A 26,908-nucleotide genomic window follows, 5' to 3' on the forward strand; every position below is an offset into this window, starting at 1 on the left:
TCGTTGCCCCCCCTAGGCCGGTATCAATCGCTGGCCCAGACATCGAACGTCCCCGCCGAAGCAGCACCACCATCGCCGGAATTGCCCCCAAGGACCGAAGCAATATTGCATTTCGTGAGTAAATAGATTTTCTTAAACTAACCCCAAAACCAGCTAATAATAACGTCCGAAAGCCTCCCCGGAAGCCTCCAAACGACCCTGGGACTCAAGGACCAGAAGAGGCCTTTCGAGCCCACCCCGCTGGCTGCCGCTGGTCAGACCAGCAGCCTGGGGTTTTGACCGGTGCCCCCTCTGGGTTCCGGTGAGTTTCCTCGAGGGCTAAGAGATCCGTACCAGAAACGGTAACATTTGGCGCCCAACTAAAATTCTGGAAGTTACCAGGCAAGGAAAAATATTCACAGAATATTTTTTCTTTCGAGGTGTGGGGGAGTTTTCGCGAAAATCGCATTTCTCTCAAAAGTAAATTGAAATTCGCCCTGGTTGGTTAACCTCACTGAAATTCCTGGTAGAGCTAGTGAGAGTTGCAGCTTTTGTTCGTGTTCGTTGATTGAAAAGCACGTGCTCAGAAAATAGACACTTTTCGAAGGAAAAAAGGAGCGAGAGCTGTAGATTTGTTCGCGAAGCAAGTGAAGTTTATCGGAGAAAGTTACAAACTACATGCTATTTAGACCCACCGGAATCTATCGGAGATTTGAACCGTAGAACTCGAGATTGTCTTTCCGTTGAGCAACATAGTTCGCGAATTAATCGTCCTTGCTTACGTGTTCGGTCGTCGAAGTTGTCAAGATGCCGCGTTTTTCCGGAGAATCGTTCTGCGCCATGTACCGCACTTTGCGCGTAGATCATCTGGAACCGGGTGAGCTCGACTATGAGTTACTCCTCAGGAATATCGCGATTGCAGATGATGAGTCCAGGTGTAAGCGCCGTCGTCGGTTAAGGGAAGTTCTAAAACAGGAGAGAGAAGGTCATGAACATATCCTGGAATTTGATCATGATCCAGAGATAGATCTAGATCATTGTTTGATAGTGTTCCAACAAATTAAACGAATTCTTGAGTCGAAAGACAAAAACAGTAGTCATTGCAAGGCAAGATTATTACATCTAGGTCACCGGTTGACACTCATTAGAAATCACTGCAGTGAGGAGCTAACTGCCAAATGTAGTGAGGCATACCAGGAAGTGATTTCCCTTTTTTCAGAACACTTTTGGAGCGAGCACAGCTTCTTTGCTGATGATGATTCATCCACTAGCAGTGATAGCGAATCTCAACAGGGAGCGTGTGCGATAAACCCCTCCTCTGTACCCTACACTGGTACGAAACCTAAGCGTGCCAGGTCAAAATTTGTGACAAAGCTGGACTTTACATCAGCGATGAAAGAAGTGGCGGACCTTTTCAGCGGGTTGACCACGGAAATCCGAGAGTTGAAGTCGGAGTTGAAGTCGCGAAAGTCCAGTACAACGAGCGAGTTAGACATATCTGACTTTCTCGTCGAACCCTTGGTGACGTCTAGGCAGAAAATTGACGATACCAACGTTCCACCTGCGGCCGGGTATCCACGGTCTAGGTCGTCAACGTGTGTAACGACGGCAATTAATGAAAGCATTCCCTTCCCAGCACCGTCATCGACTCATTCGACTAGAATTTCACAAAGTAATCAAATACCGGTCTCAAAGTTAAACACCACCAATCCCTTCTTGCTAGATTGCCCCATGGACTTGCCTCAGCCAATCGAACCGACTCGATGTGAGCCGACTGTCAAATTTACTGTGCCTCAGACCCCGATCCACGAAGGAGTTCCCCAGCCAGCCTCGGTTTATCAACCATCTGGATGCATCAACTCCCAATACAATGTAGCGGCCAGCTACTATCCCCGGTGGTCGGAGTCAGAAGCTCCACCACCGGTGGAGCACCGGAGTGTTTCGGATGCAACTTTTGCACGTTCTTATCCGACCGCTCCATTAGCACAATCAAATATTCCAACGGGCACTGGAAATCTACATGGTTATCAGCAGGAACGGCGTCAGCCCGTCGCAGATGCAACCTTTGTGCGTTCTTACCCGAACGTTCAAATAGCGCAATCTCTACCAACGGGTCATGGAAATCCACATTTTTATCAGGAGGAACGGCGTCAACCCGTTGTCCATCCTCGCAAAGTGATTCCAGTTTCACAGTGGAAAATCCAAAAATACAAGGCTGACGATCAAGGGCTTGGTATGAACGAGTTCCTTGAGAATGTGAATCAGATGGCTCTCTCGGAACATGTTTCGGAAGAGGATTTGTTTGATTCCGCAATCCACTTATTTGATGGTCCGGCACTCAGCTGGTATACAGCCATGAGAAGCCAAAACCGATTGCGAGACTGGCGCCATCTGATTCAGGAACTTCAAAAAGCCTTCCGCCACCCCGATTTGGACGCCGTATTGAGAGTGAAAATCTATCAATACAGGCAACAGCGGAACGAGACTTTCCAGCAATACTACTTGCACATGGAAAAACTGTTCCGCAGTATGAGCCAGCCAATGTCGGAACCAGACAAGATCGAAGTAATCAAGATGAATCTGAGGTTTGATTATCGTAAGCTGTTAGTGGGAAGGCGGATTACTTCCCTACAGACACTGATAAACCTTGGCAACGACCTCGATGCAGCAGATTCTTCGGCTTTCGCTAGGGTCTTCGGCAATCCAAAGAAGGAAACTTGTGCGCTCACTAGTGATAGGGTTAGCCCACAGCATACACGGGTGTTTTCTAACAAACATCAGTATACTGGTAAAACTAACCAATTTACAAAACCTGACAAGAATTCAAAAGGGTACCCTAACTCAAAATCAGCCAAAACTGAGCCCAAAAACGCGAGGCGCGTGGAGCGAAAGATCCGTTTTCAAAGATGGTGAGCAATTATCGCCCTCCGCCACAAGGGGAATTCTTTAACTGTCGAGATGATCACGACACGGGTAACTGCCCACTACCAAGACGGTTGTTTTGCCCAATTTGTGCTTTCCCAGGAGTAGTGTACAAAAGTTGCCCGTATTGCTCAAAAAAACTCTCCGAGGGAGTCCTAAAGTCGCAGGATTCTCCCCAAGCGCCCCTTAATAGTTGCTTCGAAGCGCTTATCTCAGATCTGAGTGACTATTACGTGCCCCGATCTGAAGACGTCGAACACGAAATACGTCAACCACAGGTAAATAAAATAACCCTTGCGTCTCCCGAGGGCGACGATGATCGACCCCATGTAGATTTAAGCATATTCGACGTACCTTTGAACGCGCTCCTCGATAGTGGAAGTCATCGAACGATGTTTAATTCTGAAATCTTCGATCAACTTTCAAATGTCCGTCTTCGTCAACCCGCTGAACCTATTGAATTAGTAACGGCTGGTGGAGATTCTTTGGACATTGCAGGTGAAGTTCTGGTACCCTACACGTTTCAGGGCAAAACGCGAGTTATACCCACACTCTATGTCCCCGGGTTAGCCATTAATTGCATTTGTGGCATCGACTTCTGGCGGGCGTATAACATCCGACCGACAGTATCCGCCTTTGCCATAACTTCCCTCGCAACCACCCACTACCAGGAGCCTGCAAAAACTCCGATTTCGAACGAAACGCAGAAGAAAATCCTAGACGAGGTGAAACAATCTTTCAAGGTTGCTTCTCCGGAAAATCTGGACACCACTCCGCTGGTAGAGCACAAGATTATTCTCGGAGATGTTTTTCAAAACATCAAACCAGTCAGGCAATATCCCTACCCGATATCCCCAAAAATTCAGGCCGGACTGTTTTCCGAAATAGATCGGTTACTAGCTCGGGGAATCATTGAGGAATCTAATTCAGAGTGGTCCCTGAATATAGTTCCCATACGGAAAAGTTCTGGGGACATTCGGTTATGCCTAGACGCTCGCAAACTTAATGAACGGACGATTCGTGATGCTTATCCCCTCCCCCATCCTGGACGCATTCTCGGTCGTTTACCGCCGGCTCGTTATTTGAGCACGATTGATTTGACAGAAGCATTTCTTCAGATCCCACTGGCCCGTGGTTCACGAAAATATTGTGCTTTCAGCGTCCAGGGTAAGGGGATGTTCCAGTTCACCAGGCTCCCATTCGGTCTCATCAACAGCCCAGCGACCCTGGCACGGTTGATGAACCGAGTGTTGGGGCAGGGTGTACTGGAACCAAACGTCTTCGTGTACTTGGACGATATCGTCATAGTCACGGAGACGTTTGAAGAACACATTCGTCTGCTCAATGAGGTTGCGAGGCGCCTTAGGGAAGCCAATTTGTCTATCAAATTGGAGAAATCCCATTTTTGCGTGACAGAGATCCCATTCTTGGGATATATTCTGTCTTCTCGAGGATTGCAAACCAATCCGGAAAAGATCAGACCGATTGTGGAGTATGAGCGGCCGACAACCGTCACGAAGCTGCGCCGATTTCTCGGCATGTCGAACTATTATCGGCGATTTATCGCCGATTATAGTCACATCACCGCTCCCCTTTCAGAACTTCTGAAAACCAACACGAAGAATCTGAAATGGAACCAGGAGGCAGAGGAAGCCTTTCAACGCATAAAAGAAAAGCTCATCACCACACCTGTACTCGCTAGTGCTGACTTTGACCACGAATTTATTATTCATACAGATGCTAGTGACCAGGCTATTGCGGGTGTTCTTACCCAAAAGATAGACGGTCACGAGCACGTAATAGAATACTTTTCTAAAAAGTTGACAACCCCTGAACGTAGCTATCACGCCACTGAAAAAGAAGCGCTGGTAGCATTGCTTTCCATAGAGCATTTCCGTGGCTACGTGGAGGGAAGTCACTTCTCCCTCGTAACTGACTCATCCGCATTAACGTTTATAATGCGGACAAAATGGAAAACCTCATCGCGATTGAGTCGGTGGAGTTTAAACCTCCAACAATTCGATCTCACAATAATTCACCGTCGCGGAAAGGATAATGTTGTACCAGACGCCTTATCCCGGAGTGTGCTAGCGATATCAATGAGGTCAGATTCGGCTTGGTACAACACCTTGAAGCAGAACGTGTCCGAATCCCCAGAGAATTACCCGGATTTTAAAGTCGAAAACGATCAGTTGATGAAGTTCGTTTTCTCCAACGATCCGGTAGATCATAGGTTCGACTGGAAGATTGTCCCTTCGCCCGACTCAAGAAAACACATTAATTCCTCCGCTCATGATGAGGCCATGCACATAGGAATTGAAAAAACGATAGGCAAAGTTCGACAGAACTATTACTGGCCTCGTTTGACTTCGGACGTCCGCGCGCACGTGCAGAAATGCACTGTGTGCAAGGAGATTAAACCACCCAATGCTTCAACAGTTCCATTGATGGGAGATATGCGCGCTTCTAATCAACCATGGCAGATTATAGCCCTTGATTATATAGGCCCTTTGCCGAGAACGAGAAGTGGCAAGCAATACATCCTCGTCGTAATGGACCTGTTCAGCAAATGGACACAATTGCATGCTTTCCTCAGTATTTCAATAACCTCCTTAAAAACCGTATTGCGTGATCACTGGTTCTTACGTAATTCGGTCCCCGCTATCGTATTATCGGATAATGCCAGTACGTTTACGTCAAAGGAATTTGGCTCTCTGCTGGAAGGCTTTGGGGTGAAACACTGGCTTACCTCCAGATATCATTCCCAGGCCAATCCAGTAGAGCGTGTAAACCGCTCGATTAATACAGCAATTCGATCGTACGCTCGCGAGGATCAGCGGTCGTGGGACACGAAGCTGTCCGAGATTGAACTGATCATAAATTCTACAATCCATTCAGCTACAGGTTATTCACCTTTCTTTGTAGCCAAAGGTCAGGAGGTCATCGTTGATGGGAGAGACTACCATCTTTTCCAGAACGACGATGAGCAGTCTCTGCAATCCAGAATTGCCCGAATAAAAGAAACCACACCCAGAATTTTCGAGATCGTTTCGAAGAACTTGAAACGGGCTTACGATTTGTCGAGCCGCACCTACAATTTACGCCACCGTAGAATGGCGAAACCTCTGAAGGTGGGAGACAAAGTTTATAAGCGAAACACAAAACAATCTAATGCAAACGAGCATTACAATGCCAAGTTGGCGGCTCAGTACTTGCCATGCACAATAGTCGAGAAGCATGGGTCCTCATCATATGAGCTGGTCGACGCAGCAGGCCGAAACCTTGGAGTTTGGCCAGCAAATTTAATCAAACCGGCCTAAACGGTTCACAAAGGAACTACCAAACAATAGTTCAGGAATTATGTCCAGACTCTACCTACCTTTCACTGTCTCAAGTCAAACCTTGGGTCAAACCTGGAAAGATCAAAGGAATTAGTTCGAAGTTATCCCGTCCGAGGGCAATGACTCCTGTTACTTATCGAGATCCTCAGCTTCCCAATCTGAAAGCCACTGCAGGGCTGGATGACCCGGAAAGCATATATACATCTCTCTGCGGTAAATGTCTCGAGCCGTACCCTTGGGCACTACGTCATCCGCGTAATTTAAAATAAAACGATGCATCGTTGAACCAAATCCATGCGCGCGCGGATCATGGAGCATGCTGATCGATTGTCGATTATTAACTGAAATCGAATCAGTGTCCGTTAGTCGGTTCGTAGGTAGCCGATGCTGATGAATAGTGTGTGTTAACAATTGTAGAGCCCGAAGCAATAGAGCTGGACTCGATTTAGCGAAATTCGAGCAGTTTGTACTAAAGCATTGAAAGCCCTCACAATGCTTGTTCCTTGCTCATTGTAGTTATAAACAATCGGCTCGTGTTCTCAATCCTCGAGTCAAATGTAGGTTGCAGGAATTTAAAACTTGATCACTACTCCAGTGCCAACTCAACCGTTGGTGGCCTCGGATCGGTCTTTATAAGAGAGACCTCGTCGCGTTGCGTTCGTCACGTATGTTTTCTTTTTTTTTGTTTCATTTTTTTGTTTTTTTTTGTAGAAAGTAAGTTCAAGCAAAATTTGGTAGTTTTAAGAGTTAGCTGTTTTACGTCATGTTCATCTTCGTATAGTTTTCCGTAATTCTACAATGCATGTAGTTCCGTTTGTTACTATTGAGAATAAGTGAAAAAAAAAGTTTTCGTGATTGGTTTCCCGAAGTTAAAAGTGTTTATTTCTTAGCTACCGGTTCGGTATTAGTTGGGTAGTTGCCACGCTTTGAGTGGACGCACTAGTTCAATTAGAAAAAGTGGGTGATAACGTTCAAGATTTATCGAAAAAGAAATATTTATAAAACATTTCTTTTTCTCACCAACCATAGGCGGATTGTAACCGTAAAATGGTTACAAATGGTCATCTAATAAAGAGAGAAATTAATTACAAATAAAAGCGATTTTCACCACTTTATTATTTTGCTGGGATAAGGGTACGTTTTTGAACCCTATTGATCGCGATTTGCTACCAATAATGGGGGTAGCCACACCAAAAACAGCAATAGGTGGCATAGCGCGATGATAGATGGGTGACACTGACAGTGGAAATTTCAACGGATGTGGGTACCAAGGAACGAGGAAAAAACGAACCAGGAGGGTGGGTACGAGGAAGAGGCGAAAGAAAGGGTCTCTTGTGTCTAGACCGTGAAAGAGTCAAGATCTAAGTTTTGGTTGCCATAATTTTTTGCGAATAATAAAAGTGACGGACTGAGATCACTGGACCTAGTGAGACTCCAGTTAAACGTAAAGGATTGTGAAGAGAGTCTCCGTCTAGTTGGCCCGCGTTAATTTGTGGGATAATTTTGAGAGTTTTGTCAAGTGACGAGACGCGGTAGTCGGACGCCTACAGCGTGGGAGTGGAGCTTCCATTTCATTACACCCACGAATTCGGCTCACCAAAGGTTCCCGAAAAGCTACTCCAGGCGGACAGAGACGGTCCCCCGCCCTCCTTCTGTGGCCACCCTAGCTGGCCTGCGTTCTGGCCCTGGCACTGTTCTTTTTGACTGGCCACGGAGTGCCGATCCGGATAGCTTTCCCCGCCCATGGGATCAAGCCTCCACGTGGACAGTATTGCCGCCACGACCATCGACCTTCTACAGCAACCGCTGGTACCGGCTTCCCAGAGCGATCTTCTTCCGCCGCCCTGCGGCGGCCGCCTGCGCTGGCCTACGTTTTTGTCATCGGCGCCGGTTTCCTCGACTGCCCACGAGCCTCGTCTGCACCGGCTAGCAACCCTGGTCCCCATCATCGGGCTGCGCGTGCGCTAGCCTTCATCGTCGGCGCTCATCGCTGGCCCTCCTCGTTGCCCCCCCCAGGCCGGTATCAATCGCTGGCCCAGACATCGAACGTCCCCGCCGAAGCAGCACCACCGTCGCCGGAATTGCCCCCAAGGACCGAAGCAATATTGCATTTCGTGAGTAAATAGATTTTCTTAAACTAACCCCAAAACCAGCTAATAATAACGTCCGAAAGCCTCCCCGGAAGCCTCCAAACGACCCTGGGACTCGAGGACCAAAAGAGGCCTTTCGAGCCCACCCCGCTGGCTGCCGCTGGTCAGACCAGCAGCCTGGGGTTTTGACCGGTGCCCCCTCTGGGTTCCGGTGAGTTTCCTCGAGGGCTAAGAGAGCCGTACCAGAAACGGTAACACACCGAAATGGCTGAAAATTTGACAGGACTTTAGTTTTGCACCAAGGAATGTAATGAACATATGGGAGCTTTGAATTTTTGACATGTATAAAGTCTGAACTGCCCTAGTGTAACACAGTGCCATCAAGATTCAGCCAGGTGATTCCATCTGTATTCAGCACAGTTCCAACCGGTTCCAGCGACGCCATGCTCAACAGGACTCTGCACGAAGGACGAACCATGAACATCCCGACGTCACCGTACGTCCCAGTTAACATTTTGGTGTATATAATAATTGTTATGCATCACCATATAAGAGCGTATTCACTCGTATAAAGTGCACGAAACTGCTCTATCCGGACCAAAGTGGAGGCGATATACGTACTTCCGACGACTGTTCACGATTTTCTATGATTAGTAATACGATGTCTGCATTTATCAAAGAGATGGCAAAAACAACGACTTTATATAACAAGTAATGCGACGCCCCAAATACCGAAGAAATAAAAAAAAATGTTACTGAAACCAGTCTCGAACACAGAATCTCGAGAATCTAAGTCAGACACCATACCACCGTACCAACTTACTTTACTTGAATAGGGAGTAAAATATGGTCAATATAAACTAAAGCTTTTTAACTACTATCACAAATCCAGCTAAGTCTTTGCGATTTCGTTAAAAACTTTTCTGATATGATATATATTTAATGTTTAGTCTTGTCATTTTATACAACTTGTGGCGAGTTCGCATTGCGATACTTATGACTAGTTTTGTTTACATCATTTTAGTATCGAGTACACGTCGTCGTCGTCGCCGCCGTCGCGGACGAGTGCATAAAATTATAGTCCCGCGAATCAATTAATCGGTACCTACGGTCGGTATGTATCCAGTGAAAGTGCTCTCCCGTAATCAGTGCTTCCTTCAACTTGACTATCAGCTGCTGGAAATCCACCGCGGTGCACCGTATCGAAAGAATGTTTTCTTGCCAAAAATCCTAGATCTCTCGTGCCCTCTTCTGACCAATTAATCATTCAGTGGCGAGAACAATCGGAACTGTCGTAGGTGTAATGGTAATATCCGCGGAACCGGACGAGACATCCGTTTTCCAGACACAGTATTAATGCGGATGCTTGTGCATATTTCTCGATCGGTTCCGTATCGCAAGTTGGAGTGCAAATTAGATGTGATTGGTGATTAGTTTTCTGGTTTCTGAACGTACTGAACCGTTCTAGGATGCCGCTGAAGACTGCTGCTGTGTGCCGCCGTGCCGGTGGACTTTCTAGAGAAATGCAGTACCTATTGTATCTATTATTCAACCTAAAAAGTAAGTACTGCCATTGATTTGAGAGAAACACTCTGTATCCGGGACGTCAAACTACGCCCAAGTGGACGACTTCCAACGTAGGTACGAAAAAGATTGTTGGGGATTACCCATGAGAAGGTTATGCTAAATTTGATGTGGGAATTCTGTCTTTGAGTCTGAATTTGGTGTCTCTAAGCTGTGCATTTAAAGAAGAAGAGTTTCAGCAATAAAACAATTGCTCTAACTAGTTATCAATAACACTTGCTTTATCTTTTTATTACAAACAATTTGCATTAAGTCACTGCGATTCCGTGCAATACATTTCTACCTAATATATGATCTGTCAAATAATACCACATGAAGCGATTCCGAATCGCGTTATTTATGGCTTACTTTATGTCCAACATGGGTTGTCGTTAATGAATCGCAATGACGATTCACATACAATTAGTTTTATCATTCACACAGAAAGATTTTGGATGTTTTACCGATTCTGATTTTTGACAATAGAATATGCGATTTCGTACACATATCCTTATGCTATATGTGGTTTACTGGGGTGAAGCAGCCTCAGAGAAATCAACATCAAGACTCTGAGGACAACCACAGCCAGTACTCCGGAACAAGTTCACAAAGGTCCGCCAAACAAAGACAGTTGAAGTTGAAGTTGCAAATTCTGGAAGAGGAGAGGAAACAGCAAGAAACAGAAGAAGCAAGCAAGCGCGAATATCTACGTAAACGACACGAATTGATGATGGAGATCATAAACGATGAAGCCTCTGTGACCGATATTGAAGAAGATATGCCCGCAGCTACAGTATCTAACTGGTTACAAGGAAAGGATTCGGCTGGGATCTCAGGGCTGCAGAATCTACGTCATTCCCAAACTGGACCCGATCAAGCAACGACCATACGTAACGCCGTTCAACAGCATCGTCGAGCTTCAAGCAACGCGTTCCAAGCAACGGATAATCACGATGTAGTTCGGTTTAACAACTCTGGTTTTCATAGTTCCGTTCAGAACGTGACGTCAAGACTTCGTCAGATGGAAATCCAAAACAACGGGGAACGAGCTGCTGGTCTCCAGAGTGTACAAACGAACATCGATCATGCACAGCCTCAGAACTCAACTCCTAGACTGATGAGTTTCGAGGGAGAGGACGGGCCCTTCCTAAACCGCAACCAAATTGCCGCCCGGCAAGCCGTTTCTCGCGATCTTCCGATATTCAATGGAATCCCAGAGGAATGGCCGTTATTTCTATCTACATTCACTACTACGACCAGGATGTGCGGATACACGCAGGAGGAAAATCTAATTAGGTTGCAGAAATGTTTGAAAGGAAAAGCACTTGAAGCTGTTAAATGCAGACTGATGCATCCGTCCAACAGATCCGGAATAATGTCAACGCTCAAAATGTTGTATGGTAACCCGGAGGTTATCGTGCAAAACCTGATCGCCAAAATTCATTCAACGCCACCGCCTAAAGCCGAGAAGTTGGATACTCTGGTAGAGTTTTCTTTAGCAGTACAAAATTTGTGGGCTACTATCGAGGCATGCCAACTGGATGAATATTCCTACAACGTAGCACTGGTAAATGAGCTAGTGAACAAGCTTCCGTGTGCGTTCAAAGTGGAATGGGCTAAACATCGCCGTAATTTGCCCCGGGTAAACATACAGGAACTTGCGGACTGGTTGAACGATTTAGCTGAAACAGTCTGTCCTATAGCAAACCTGCCGAGCAATGTTCCAAAAGTAGTGCAAGGAAATCGTAACCCCGGACATCTGCACACCCACAGCGAGGAGATAACCGAAAGCTCGTTAGAAAAACAGTCAGAACCTTCAGAACCGTTGAGATTTGAGCGGAAGGATCCACAAATTACCACATGTGTGGTATGCAAAAGTAGTTGCCTGTCATTATTGGGTTTCTCATTAATGTTTAGACTACTGTGATAATTTGAGTATCCACTGAATCATCATTTCCCAGCGAAATTTCACATTAATCAAGCTTATTTTGTTTACCTGTATTGCATCCGACGCCCCTATCTTGAACTCAACCGAACTTGTGCATGCCAGCCGCTGCGAAGTCGTGTGCGAAATTCGACTGTGATGATAATGAATTTCGGCCGAGTCTAAATGGGTGCAAATGTCGCAATAGATAAATGTCAACGATTCATCGAACTTGGATACAACTCAAAGTGGGATGTCGTAAAAGAATTTGGTCATTGCAGGAAATGTCTACGGAAACACAAAGGTTCGTGCAGACTGCAGCAGACGTGTGGGAAGAATGGATGCACTTACAAACACCATCAACTGCTACACAACTATGAGCGTGATGGAGCGAACGCGGCAAAGCCCAAAGAAGAAGAGTGCATTGCAGTTCTTCGGAATTTGTCAGAAGGCGAATGTAATGTACATCGACAACGTAAACCCACCGTATTTTGAGTTCTTCCGATCCTGCTTCACGGCAAGAACAAATCGATCAGAACATATGCGTTTCTAGACGACGGATCGTCACTTACCTTGATCGACGCTTCGTTAGCAAAGGAGCTGAATCTAGATGGAAAACCCGAACCATTATGCTTAAAATGGACTGGAAACAATAGTCGAAGGGAAGATGGATCGATAATATTGGATGTTGAGATGTCAGGAACGGGAAATGCATCACGGACATATTCTGCCGTGGCTCATACAATTGCTAGCCTGAATCTGTTTCACCAAACCGTAGATGCACAGAAGTTGAAGAACCAGTACCCTCATTTGCGAGGAATACCGTTGGAGTCATATCATGATGTCCAGCCTCGGATTTTGATCGGAAGTGATAACGCTAACCTTATCTACCAGCTCAAAGGACGGGAAGGGAAGTTCCAAGAACCAATCGCAACAAAACCCCGTCTTGGATGGAGTGTCTACGGTGGTGTCGCCGGAAATGATGTATTTGAAGGCCATCACAGTATTCAAATATGTCCTTGTAGCAAAGAAGCCGATGAAACAATACAACAAGCCGTTCGTGAATACTTCCGGTTGGATGCACTTGGGATCTACAAACCGGAGAAGCTTCTAGAATCGCGCGATGACCAAAGAGCTCGTGAAATACTACAATCGATAACGCAAACAGAAAGCGGACGGTACGAAGTTGGCCTGCTGTGGAAATTCAACGATTTGCGTTTACCGAACAGCAAACCGACAGCGCTGCAGCGTTTTCGTTGTTTGGAAGGGAGGATGAAAAGAGAACCTGAATTAGCTGCCATTCTACGAGCAAAAATCGAAGACTACAAGCAAAAAGGTTATTTTCGAAAATTGACTAGCGAAGAGCTGCAAGCAAGACAAGAGCGTATCTGGTACCTTCCCTTATTCCCAGTGTTCAATGCTAACAAGCCTGGGAAAGTTAGGGTAGTTTGGGACGCAGCTGCCAAAACTAATGGGGTGTCACTAAATTCTGTTTTACTCAAAGGGCCGGACTTACTTACACCTCTGGATTACGTACTCTATCGTTTTCGCGAATTTCGGATTGGTCTCAGTGGTGATGTGCGCGAGATGTACTTACAGATGCTCATGACCAAGAAAGATCAGCACTGTCTTAGAATACTGTGGTGTGATGATTCATCTGGTGATCCAAGTTCGTACGTGACGCAGGTCATGCCCTTCGGTACAAGCTGCTCACCTAGCTGCGCACAATATGTGAAAAATCTCAACGCTACCCAAGCAACACACAGGGTTACAAAGCAGTGACGGCAGCGTATGTAAGGGTTGCACAGAAGTCACTGTGACTTACTGTGCAACCCTTACATACGCTGCCGTCACTGTTTAGTAACCATGTGTGTTGCTTGGGTAGTAAGTACGAGGATCAGTTTCCAGCAGCAGCAGAAGCAATATCAAAACAGCATTATGTCGATGACATGCTTGTAAGCGTGGAAACAGAAGAGGAAGCCATCCAGCTCGCCAAGGATTTCAAATTTGTCCACGCTCAAGCCGGGTTTGACATGCGGAATTGGATTTCCAACTCATCCGCAGTAGTGGAAGCCATGGCGAACGAAACGTCGCACGAAAAGAACCTGAACATCGGAGCTGAACTCGGTACGGAGAAGGTATTGGGAATGTGGTGGTGCACAGCTACGGATACATTCACCTACAAACTGTCGTCGAAACATGACCCAACGTTGCTTAAGGGACTTCGTAAGCCAACTAAGCGGGAGATTCTGAGGACCTTAATGGCAGTATTTGACCCTCTCGGCCTAATATCCGACGTTCTCATATACTTGAAGGTGTTATTCCAAGAAGTGTGGAGATCTGGAATAGGATGAGATGATGTTATACCGGAAAACCTTCATGATAAGTGGAATAAATGGTTGGAAATCTTGCCAAAAGTGCCAAATATCCGCATACCTCGGTGCTACCGTATAAGCACGGAGTTAAATTTGCAAACCAACATTCAGTTGCATACCTTCGTCGATGCGAGCCTCTCTGGATACGCCGCAGTAGTTTATCTACGATTTGAACAAGGTAGCACTGTGGAATGTGCCATTGTTGGGTCTAAAACTAGGGTAGCTCCTCTCAAGTTTGTCTCCATTCCGAGATTGGAACTGCAAGCCGCAGTTATTGGAGGCAGATAAGCAGATACAATCACTAAGGCCTTATCATTCAAAATCCACCAGCGCTTCTTTTGGAGTGATTCACGGGACGTATTGTGTTGGATACAGTCGGACCATCGTCGCTATTCACAGTTTGTGGCGTTTCGCGTAAGTGAAATCCTAGAGTCAACTACTATGGCAGAATGGGGACACAAAGGATCGAAAGAAAACGTCGCTGATGACGCTACTAAATGGAACAGCCTACCGGATTTGTCACCAAGCAGCAGATGGTTCAAGGGGCCTAGTTTCTTGTGGGAAGCTAGCAACAAATGGCCTTTAAACCCTTTCATAGAGGACAGTACACAGGAAGAACTTCGAGCACAAGTTTTCCACCATCGCGATCAACCTAAAGATTTAATCAAGGTTCAAGATTTTTCTTCCTGGACACGCCTCCAACGAACGGCAGCTACGGGGCTAAGATCTATGCACAACTTCCGTTGTAACGCGAACAAGGAGCATCGGAAAATCGGACCCCTTGCATCATACGAGCTCCAACAAGGCGCAAACTATCTCTACCGATTAGCTCAATCAGAAGCATTTCCGGATGAAATTTCTGCAATAAGTGAAGGCCGCATTCATGGGCGAAACTACGATTTTTTGCCAGGGGGTGCACTACAAACAAATATTCATGAGTTCATCATTCATCGCCCCATATCTCACAGCAATGCATTCAAATTCTAGGGGGTGCCTGGCAACCCCGGCACCCCCGGTAGTTTCGCCTATGGCCGCATTACACTGCCAAAAACAAGCCCAATTCGCTGCTTTAATCCGTTCATCGACGCACAAAAGTTAATGAGAATGCAGGGAAGAGTCAGTGCATGCGACTATGCGTCAGCTGATGCAAAACATCGGATAATTCTTCCTAAAGATCATCACATAACATGGTTGATAGTGAAGGACTATCATGAGCGTTTCCATCACCAGAATCATACTACCGTTATCAACGAACTGCGACAAATTTTCAAAATCCCGAAGATTAGGCGACTATTTCAACGAGTCAGGACGGAATGTCAGAGGTGCAAAATCAACTCGGCTGTTCCACGACCTCCAATTATGGGCGATCTTCCGTCAGCGAGACTGGCTGCTTTCACTAGACCGTTTTCTTTCGTGGGCGTGGACTACTTTGGGCCTTGGACCGTGGAACAAACTTTACGGCGGCGAACAAAGAATTGGCTGCGGCAAACGAAGATCTCAGGGCTGCGCTTAAAGAGATGGAGCAAGATAAAGTTATTGCAGAAATTGTTAGCTCCGATACATAATGGACTTTCCTTCCTCCAGCATCACCACACATGGGCGGAGCCTGGGAGCGGCTGATACAAACGGTGAAGAAAAACTTACGCGCAATGCAGCCTGGAAGAAACCCTACGGATGAAGTTCTCCGTAATATGTTAGCAGAGGTAGAGAACGTCGTCAATTCACATCCTCTGACATACGTTCCAGTAGAAGATTCGGAGGCACCAGTCCTCACTCCTAGCCACTTCCTGTTGGGGTCATCGAATGGCCTCAAGCCGTTGTCACTATTTGATGACAGTGCAGCGGTTCTACGACGATCATGCTGTATGTCGCAAATTGAAGCGAACATTTTTTGGAAAAGGTGGTTGCGCGACTATCTGCCGGAAATAACCAGACGAACGAAGTGGTTCAGCAAAGTAAAACCGATCGAGGTGGACAATATAGTGATAGTTGTCGACCCGGAACTACCACGCAACTGTTGGCCGAAAGGGCGAGTTATATCGGTCAACACAAGCTAGGACGGGCAGGTACGTTCAGCAACCGTGCAAACAAAAACGGGCATATACGAACGTCCAGCAACTAAACTTGCGGTTCTTGATGTCCGACGCGATCAGCTAGTAAGCCAGGAACCTGGCGTACCCGGAGGGGAGTGTTACGACCCCTCGGTCGGCGCGTCGGTGTAGAGCGGTATAGACGATACAACGAACAAACGATAAGACAATACGTCAAACGTATGGCATCCAGCTCTCGGACGGATTGAACTGTCATCTGCTTAACCTTCCTTAGTCCCTAAAAAAAAGTTACAAATAAGACCCTGGGGTCATTTTTGACCCCAAACTTTGAACGGCTCTCAAAAATCAGTGGCTGGGCCGATTTTGATTTTCTTTGGCCCAAATGAAAGCCACACATGTCTAGTTTTCAAAACCCCCGGAGAGTTCCGGATTTGGTCACTGTGGCCACCGGGAACCTGCTTCAACTGAAAAATGCCGCTTTAGAGACCCTAACTTTGGCAAGCTACAACTTTGCAACTGAACAAGTATTCAGGACCGTTCAAGAATCGTTGGAAAGGTATTCACGTGGACTTTGATTAAAGACATTAATATTGACTAATTATTAAGAACCGGTTCCGGAAATCCGGAACATCCGGAAAGTAATGTTTTTCACGATAATGTGCTAGAAAGCACATTCATATTATTCACAGGATAGAAGTTTTTGCATCAAACTTCTTTAGGCCATAATACAATCTGTCGAGAACTATTTCTGTATGTTTCTAGTTATGTCCCGTCCTTCTGGAACCGGTTCCAGGGATCCCACAAGATGGCCAACGAGTTGACTGTAACGAAATTGAACGGTTTTCCGCGCTAAACACATCTGCGTTGGTTAACTCATGATGAAATCTCAATAATTTTACATGCTCCATATTGTTGTGATATGTAAAAATATTGTTGGACATTGTGATCTTATGTGGCCACCGGAGTGACCACCGGAGAAACCCGTATTGAGGGGCTTTCATGTTTTTGCAACAAAGATAGGCATTCGACGGCTCTAACTTCATGATATTTCATGGCCATGTGGCTTCTGGCATTAAATAGAAGAATTGACCATTCTGGTCTGTTTTGGCCACCGGAGTGACCACCGGAGAAACCCGTATTGAGGGAGTTTCATGTTTTTGCAACAAAGATAGGCATTAGAGGGCTCTAACTTCATGGTTTTTCATGGCCATGTGGCTTCTGGCATTGAAAAGAAGAATTGACCACAATAGTTTGTTTTGGCCACCGGAGAAACCCGTATTGAGGGAGTTTCATGTTTTTTGCAACAAAAGGTAGGTATTCGACGGCTCTAACTTCATGATTTTTCATGGCCATGTGGCTTCTGGCATTAAATAGAAGAATTAACCATTCTGGTCTGTTTTGGCCACCGGAGTGACCACCGGAGAAACCCGTATTGAGGGAGTTTCATGTTTTTGCAACAAAGATAGGCATTCGATGGTTCTAACTTCATGATTTTTCATGGCCATGTGGCTTCTGGCATTGAAAAGAAGAATTAACCATTCTGGTCTGTTTTGGCCACCGGAGTGATCACCGGAGAAACCCGTATTGAGGGAGTTTCATGTTTTTGCAACAAAGGTAGGCATTCGACGGCTCAAACTTCATGATTTTTCATGGCCATGTGGCTTCTGGCATTGAAAAGAAGAATTAACCATTCTGGTCTGTTTTGGCCACCGGAGTGACCACCGGAGAAACCCGTATTGAGGGAGTTTCATGTTTTTGCAACAAAGGTAGGCATTCGACGGCTCTAACTTCATGATTTTTCATGGCCATGTGGCTTCTGGCATTGAAAAGAAGAATTGACCACAATAGTTTGTTTTGGCCACCGGAGTGACCACCGGAGAAACCCGTATTGAGGGAGTTTCATGTTTTTGCAACAAAGGTAGGCATTCGACGGCTCTAACTTCATGATTTTTCATGGCCATGTGCCTTCTGGCATTGAAAAGAAGAATTGACCACAATGGTCTGTTTTGGCCACCGGAGTGACCACCGGAGAAACTCGTATTGAGGGAGTTTCATGTTTTTGCAACAAAGATATGCATTCGAACGCTCTAACTTCATGATTTTTCATGGACATGTTGCTTCTGGTATTAAATAGAACAATTGAATATTCTGGTTCGCTTTGGCCACCGGAGTGACCACCGGTGAAATTCGTATTGAGGGAGTTTCATGTTTTTGCAACAAATATAGGCATTCGACGGCTCTAACTTCATGATTTTCCATGGCCATGTGGCTTCTGGCATTGAAAAGAAGAATTGATCATTCTGGTCCGTTTTGGCACTGGCTCGGTCCACGGCGACGGCGACGACGACGACGACGAAGTGATGATGAAGAATAAATTAACGACAGTTTGGTTTGGGGGAGACCACGCAAAGTAGTTGGAACGAAACTAGGATAATGATCGAGCATATGATGATGAGGATCAACAACGGGGCGCAAGACATTTTTTAGGGGTTACCAATCGTGATGTTGTCAGAGGCGTAGCTGGATGTTCATCATACGTTATTTATTTATCGGCACAAATATTGTGAACACGAATGTTGTTGTTTTTCGGATAACCAACCGAAATGGTATGTTAGACATACGTAATGCCTGAAGTTCATAGGCACAATATGTGTTGAAAAATGGACAAATTGAGTGGAAAAATTGCGAAAAAATCCACGTAGTTCTGGTGGGATTTGAACCCACGTCTCCCCAAGTTCGCTAGACAGGGCGCGTTAACCAACTCCGCCACAGAACAAGGTAACAATTCTGTGAAGTAGAAAGCCAACCTGAACCCAAAGCCCACCTCACCCCACGTTCTTTCCTCGCAATTCACCATCTCCTTCGGTCCTTAGATGTCCACTTCCAACACTCTCTGAGCGTGCCTACGAACAACAGTGAGAGCAAGTTATTTTTAGTGTCGAGACTTTTGCCTATCCACAGCACATGCTCATCCACAACTTGCGAATGAGACCGTCAGTGTGTGTCGGGCGTTCGACTCGGTCGCATGTCCCTCGCACGACCGCTATTGCGATAGAGAGACCGCCGCTCTATTTCAACACGAATGTTGTTGTTTTTCGGATAACCAACCGAAATGGTATGTTAGACATACGTAATGCCTGAAGTTCATAGGCACAATATGTGTTGAAAAATGGACAAATTGAGTGGAAAAATTGCGAAAAAATCCACGTAGTTCTGGTGGGATTTGAACCCACGTCTCCCCAAGTTCGCTAGACAGGGCGCGTTAACCACCTTGTTCTGTGGCGGAGTTGGTTAACGCGCCCTGTCTAGCGAACTTGGGGAGACGTGGGTTCAAATCCCACCAGAACTACGTGGATTTTTTCGCAATTTTTCCACTCAATTTGTCCATTTTTCAACACATATTGTGCCTATGAACTTCAGGCATTACGTATGTCTAACATACCATTTCGGTTGGTTATCCGAAAAACAACAACATTCGTGTTGAAATAGAGCGGCGGTCTCTCTATCGCAATAGCGGTCGTGCGAGGGACATGCGACCGAGTCGAACGCCCGACACACACTGACGGTCTCATTCGCAAGTTGTGGATGAGCATGTGCTGTGGATAGGCAAAAGTCTCGACACTAAAAATAACTTGCTCTCACTGTTGTTCGTAGGCACGCTCAGAGAGTGTTGGAAGTGGACATCTAAGGACCGAAGGAGATGGTGAATTGCGAGGAAAGAACGTGGGGTGAGGTGGGCTTTGGGTTCAGGTTGGCTTTCTACTTCACAGAATTGTTACCTTGTTCTGTGGCGGAGTTGGTTAACGCGCCCTGTCTAGCGAACTTGGGGAGACGTGGGTTCAAATCCCACCAGAACTACGTGGATTTTTTCGCAATTTTTCCACTCAATTTGTCCATTTTTCAACACATATTGTGCCTATGAACTTCAGGCATTACGTATGTCTAACATACCATTTCGGTTGGTTATCCGAAAAACAACAACATTCGTGTTGAAATAGAGCGGCGGTCTCTCTATCGCAATAGCGGTCGTGCGAGGGACATGCGACCGAGTCGAACGCCCGACACACACTGACGGTCTCATTCGCAAGTTGTGGATGAGCATGTGCTGTGGATAGGCAAAAGTCTCGACACTAAAAATAACTTGCTCTCACTGTTGTTCGTAGGCACGCTCAGAGAGTGTTGGAAGTGGACATCTAAGGACCGAAGGAGATGGTGAATTGCGAGGAAAGAACGTGGGGTGAGGTGGGCTTTGGGTTCAGGTTGGCTTTCTACTTCACAGAATTGTTACCTTGTTCTGTGGCGGAGTTGGTTAACGCGCCCTGTCTAGCGAACTTGGGGAGACGTGGGTTCAAATCCCACCAGAACTACGTGGATTTTTTCGCAATTTTTCCACTCAATTTGTCCATTTTTCAACACATATTGTGCCTATGAACTTCAGGCATTACGTATGACAAATATTGTGTATACGACAGTTGTGGAAATTTAACTATACTGTTGCTGAAAGCTTTATTGAATTAAGACTCTGATTCATTTGACGGACTTTGTGGTTTAATGTTTAATGTTCCTGATTACTCCTGGGCACTGGGTTTTATCCCTGGCCCTGGCCAGTCTCTTTCAACTTATTTTATAACTTTGTATATACAGTCGAGACTCTTATAAGATCACTGGTCGGGGGGCGCAATAGGAATCCGCTTAATAGGAGACTAAGAGCTTATGGGTTTTCGGCCTTTTGGAGGTATGGCCTATTATCTCGGGTGTGTTAAGAGTTAGCGCAATACTTTCTTCGGCAAAGTTTTTGGGCTTGATAAGATCTACCATTTAGAACTTTGGTTCATAAGATTAGTTGGCAACTTGGCCGCTAGAGGGACCATCAACAGTTTGATGCTAAATTGCACTACAGAAACCATATCAGGTTGTCAAGCAAACGTTACGATATGCGACAGCTCAAGAACCTGATAATTTGGAAGGATAGTGTCTTCGGAAAAGTTGTTGGGTACGCCAATAACTTACTGACGATGAGTTGCGAAGTTCAAAATTTCTCCACTGGGCGGCGCTAGTGAATATGCAAATTTTAGAAATTTCATAGCTCAGAATCCTGATAACTTACGAAGATGGTGTCTTCAGCAAGATGGTTAATCAGTATGACATAAACTTACATAAAAATAAACACTTGTTTCGCAATTCTGCCACTAGGCGGCGCTAGTGACATGCAAATTTTAGAAAACTTATAGCTCAGAATCCTGATAACTTAGAAAGTTGAAGTCTTCGGCAAAGTTGTGCAGTATGACATAAACTTACATAAAAATAAACACATGTTTCAAAATTCTGCCACTAGGTGGCGTTTACCGGTTTTTTCGTCTTTTTCCGACTTTTTTTGGAGCTTTTCGGCTTGGCAAAACTAGTGTCGCTCCCCCCGATAACTTATTAAGTTGGTGTCTTTGGAAAAGTTAATCAGTATGACATAAACTTTCATAACAATAAGCACTTGTTTCGCAATTCTGCCACTAGGCGAAGCTAGTGACCATGCAAATTTTAGAAATATCATAGCTCAGAATCCTGATAACTTAGAAAGTTGGTGGCTTCGGCAAAGTTGATCAGTATGACATAAACTTACATAAAAATAAACACTTGTTTCGCAATTCTGCCACTAGGCGGCGCTAGTGAACATGCAAATTTTAGGAAACTCATAGCTCAGAATCCAAAGTTGATCAGAATGACATAAACTTACATAAAAATAAACACTTGTTTCAAAATTCTGCCACTAGGCGGCCTTTACCGGTTTTTTCGACTTTTTTGAAGTTTTTCGGCTCAGCAAAACTAGTGTCGCTCCCCCCGATAACTAAGAAAGTTGGTGTCTTCTGCAAAATTGACCAGTATGACATAGACTTACATAAAAGGGAAACCTTGTTTCTCAATTCTGCCATTAGGTGGCGCTAGTGAACTTGCAAATTTTAGAAATTGTATAGCTGAGAATCCTAATAACTTAGGAAGATGGTGTCTTCGGCAAAGTTGATCAGTATGACATAGACTTGCACAAAATGGGACATACATACATACATTTATTTGTTCCACATCATTAAGACAAGACATAATCAACAATAGTACGCCACAATACTCGGTTTGTGGCTGCCGCTCTCCATCCTCGGTCACGCCCAATGCTCGCCAAGTCACGCTCCACCTGGTCCGCCCATCGTGCTCTCTGCGCTCCACGCCTTCTTGTGCCAACCGGATCCGTTGCAAACACCAGCTTTGCAGGGTTGTTGTCCGGCATTCTTGCAACATGCCCTGCCCACCGTATCCTTCCGGCTTTGGCCACCTTCTGGATGCTGGGTTCGCCGTAAAGTGCAGCGAGCTCGTGGTTCATCCTTCTCCGCCACACACCGTTCTCCTGCACACCGCCGAAGATCGTTCTTAGCACGCGTCGCTCGAAAACTCCGAGTGCTTGTAGGTCCTCCTCGAGCATGGTCCATGTCTCGTGCCCGTAGAGGATTACCGGTCTTATTAACGTTTTGTACATGGTGCATTTGGTGCGTGGGTGAATCTTTTTCGACCGCAGTTTCTTCTGGAGCCCGTAGTAGGCCCGACTTCCGCTGATGATGCGCCTCCGAATTTCACGGCTCACGTTGTTGTCAGCCGTCAGTAAGGATCCGAGGTAGACGAATTCCTCCACCACCTCGAAAGTATCCCCGTCTATCGTAACATTACTACCCAGACGGATCCGGTCGTGTTCGGTTCCGCCTACCAGCATGTACTTTGTTTTTGAGGCATTCACCACCAGTCCGACCTTTGCTGCTTCGCGTTTCAGGCGGGTGTACAGTTCTGCCACCGTTCCAAATGTTCTAGCGATAATGTCCATGTCGTCCGCAAAGCACACAAATTGACCGGATTTTGTGAAAATCGTTCCCCGGCTGTTGAGCCCGGCTCGTCGCATCACACCTTCCAGCGCGATGTTGAAGAGTAGACATGAGAGTCCGTCACCTTTCGCAGTCCCCGGCGAGATACGAATGAACTGGATAGTTCACCCGAAACCCTTACGCAGTTTTGCACACCGTCCATCGTTGCTTTAATCAGTCTAGTCAGCTTCCCAGGAAAGCCGTTTTCGTCCATGATTCTCCATAGCTCTGCGCGGTCGATACTATCGTATACCGCTTTGAAGTCGATGAACAGGTGGTGCGTTGGGACCTGGTATTCACGGCATTTCTGGAGGATTTGCCGTACGGTAAAGATCTGGTCCGTTGTCGACCGGCCGTCGATGAAGCCGGCTTGATAACTTCCCACGAACTCATTTGTTTTAGGTGACAGACGACGGAAGATGATCTGGGATAGCACTTTGTAGGCAGCATTCAAAATAGTGATCGCCCTGAAGTTCTCACATTCCAAATCGTCGCCTTTCTTGTGAATGGGGCAGATTACCCCTTCCTTCATTTCCGTCCTCCGCTGCACTGGCGTCGTCGTTCCTTCCGTTGCCGTGGGCTCCCGTGCCTACGTTCTCCACGCCGTTCAGGTGCTGATCGAAGTGCTGCTTCCACCTTTCGATCACCTCACGTCCGTCCGTCAAGAGGCCTCCGTCTTTATCCCTGCATATTTCGGCTCGCGGCACGAAGCCGTTGCGGGATGCGTTGAGCTTCTGATAGAACTTCCGTGTTTCTTGGGAACGGCACAGCAGTTCCATTTCTTCACACTCCGCTTCTTCCAGGCGGCGCTTTTTCTCCCGAAAGAGGCGGGTCTGCTGTTTCCGCTTCTGCTTATAACGTTCCACGTTCTGTCGAGTCCCTTGCTGCAGCATTACCGCCCTCGCTGCATTCTTCTCCTCCAAAACCGTTCTGCACTCTTCGTCGAACCATTCGTTCCATCGATTCCGTTCCACGTACCCGATGGTACTCTCGGCTGCGTCGTTGATGGCTGCTTTCACTGTACTCCAGCAGTCCTCTAGAGGGGCCTAATCGAGCTCGCCCTCGTCTGGCAACGCGGCCTCGAGATTCTGCGCGTATGCTGAGGCGACATCCGGTTGCTTCAGTCGCTCTAGGTTGTACCGTGGCGGTCGCCGGTACCGTACATTGTTGATGACGGAGAGTTTTGGGCGCAGTTTGACCATCACCAGATAGTGGTCGGAGTCGATGTTGGCGCCACGATAGGTCCTGACGTCGATAATGTCGGAGAAGTGCCGTCCGTCAATCAGAACGTGGTCGATTTGAGATTCCGTCTGCTGTGGTGATCTCCAGGTGTAACGATAAGGGAGGCTGTGTTGGAAAAAGGTGCTACGTATGGCCATATTTTTGGAGGCGGCGAAATCAATGAGTCGTAGGCCGTTTTCGTTCGTTTGCTGGTGGGCGCTAAACTTACCAATCGTCGGTCTGAATTCCTCCTCCTGGCCTACCTGAGCGTTCAAATCTCCTATGATGATCTTGACGTCGTGGCTTGGGCAGCGGTCGTACTCGCGTTCGAGCTGCGCGTAAAATGCGTCCTTGTCATCATCAGTACTTCCGGAGTGTGGGCTGTGTACGTTTATTATGCTGAAGTTGAAGAATCGGCCCTTGATCCTCAACCTGCACATTCTTTCGTCGATCGGCCACCAACCGATCACGCGCCTCTGCATATCACCCATCACGATGAAAGCTGTTCCCAGCTCGCGTGTGTTGCCGCAGCTCTGGTAGATGGTATGATTACCTCTAAACGTTCGCACCATGGATCCTGTCCAACACACCTCCTGCAGCGCTACGATGCCGAACCCGCGGTCCTTCAGTAGATCGGCGAGTATGCGGGTGCTCCCAATGAAGTTGAGAGATCGGCAGTTCCACGTACCGAGTTTCCAATCACAAGTCCTTTTTGTTCGCTGGGGTCGTTGCCGTTGGTCTCGGTTCGTATTATTCTGTTGCTGATTTTCCGTTACAATGGGTTTTTACGGCTGGCTCGTAGGGCCTGACACCAACCCCCTACTTTCCGGAGGACCATAGTGCACAGTTGAGCTTAGAGTCCTTCCCTGGCACTCGGACGTAGATCAGCTGCCCCTAACGTGGGGATCAGACGCTGTTGTGAGCCGCTCCTCCTGGAGAACAGACGCTCAGGTTTGCCGAAGCAAACCCCCCCTTCCCTGTCAGCCTACGACCAAAGGTCCCACCGGGGTTGGTTACCCGATCTTCCCTAAGGTTGCTCATAGTTTCCGGCCGGTACCGCGTGGAGGTAGGGATAGGAGTTGCTGGGCAGAGGCTAGTGGATCACAATGGGATCTGAATTGCGCAGCATACCCAGCCTTTACCGTGCCACAAAATGGGACACTTGTGTCCGAATTCTGCCTCTACGTGGCACCAGTAAACACGCAAATTTTAAATATCTCAGAATTCTGCAATCTTGGAGAGACTGTATTCTTCATTGATGAGATACTTGGTTTGAAATTCTGCCCCTGGGCAGCATGCACATTTTATTAATTGTATACCTTGATGTTAGTCGGTCTCGAAAGGAATCCTCCGTGGAACTTTTAAAAGTATGCCAGTTGAAACTACTAGACGAATTAATTTAATTTAAAAAAATAAAGAATTGCGAAATGTTCATAAAACTCACTAAATGGATAATATTTGTGACTGAATTCCTCGATTGCAGAACTTGATAATTCCCTATTTCAAGTGAAACATTGTTTGTCTTCCTCAAGAAAGCCCTTCTCCTACCAACTAAGACAACTTTTCATTTTGAAAAAGCTGACTTCACGTAAGTATAAGAAAATAGAGCCAGCAAGATAGGAGAAAGCATATCAAGTACCGTAAACTGGGGTATAGTTGATCAGTGGGGTGAACCTGATCACTCAATTGCTCGTGGATATCGACCTTTAAAGGAAGCAACAATTATATTTTAACCATTCGCAATCCAATGACGTAACATTAAAATGGAATGGTAACTTCCTTGAAAGTCAATATCCGTGGATAATTGAGTGATCAAGTTCACCCCACTGATCAACTACACCCCAGTTTACGGTACTAACAAATAATGTGGACATGTCTAAAAAGATAATGAAAAGAAACGATGTGATTTTCAAGAACAGTGAACATAGACGACCAAAACGTTAGGTGGTGTTAACCAAAATATACGATGAAAGGTTTGTTTGTGAACCGAAGTAAAACTGTCCTCAATTCTCGAACTAACTATATTACCATTGACAGTGCAGTATCAGACTACAAGCATCGCAGTATATTTTAACATGAATTGCCTCTACTACAGAATAACCTTGTTGAACAATAAGAATAACAACTGAGCATAAAGATAATATGTCGCGTATCGAAGCATGAAAATTGAGCCGTCGAAAGACTGCTTCTGGTGATAAATCTAGATAATATGAGCATTTACAAATAAACATAGGAGTTCCCTAGTATGTGTTTCTCCAGGTGATCACTCCGATGGCCAAAGCAGACCAGAATAGTCAAAATAGTACACAATCGTGAAGTTATAGCCGTCGAATGCCCATCTTTGTTGCAAAAACATGGAAGCAGTGCCTAAAAAATTCAGCCTAATGAAGTACACTCAGTGCGAAAACGAACACAAATAAAAGAATGCGGTCTCCCACCAACATGACGCCGAGAATGACTTTGAATATCAGTGGGTGGTTGAAATTCAGCAGACCGCGAGGTAATGAATTTTTCATCGCTTGAACTTCAGAGAGTGGCACACGGGTTGT

At 46.1% G+C, this 26,908-nt stretch overlaps 1 protein-coding gene across 1 annotated transcript in view; it reads right to left on the reverse strand.

Annotated features, from left to right (window-relative positions):
* LOC134291291 (uncharacterized) overlaps positions 1–23,662 on the reverse strand; it is a 181,764-nt gene extending 158,102 nt beyond the window's left edge. The window contains exon 1 of the mRNA XM_062858829.1: positions 22,291–23,662. Coding sequence (XP_062714813.1) covers positions 22,322–23,176 — 855 coding nt within the window. The 5' untranslated portion in view covers positions 23,177–23,662 and the 3' untranslated portion in view covers positions 22,291–22,321. The remainder of the gene's footprint in view (positions 1–22,290) is intronic.
* Between the last annotated feature and the right edge of the window lie 3,246 nt (positions 23,663–26,908).

The sequence above is a fragment of the Aedes albopictus genome, chromosome 3, assembly GCF_035046485.1.
Source record: "Aedes albopictus strain Foshan chromosome 3, AalbF5, whole genome shotgun sequence".
NCBI classification, from domain to species: domain Eukaryota; kingdom Metazoa; phylum Arthropoda; class Insecta; order Diptera; family Culicidae; genus Aedes; species Aedes albopictus.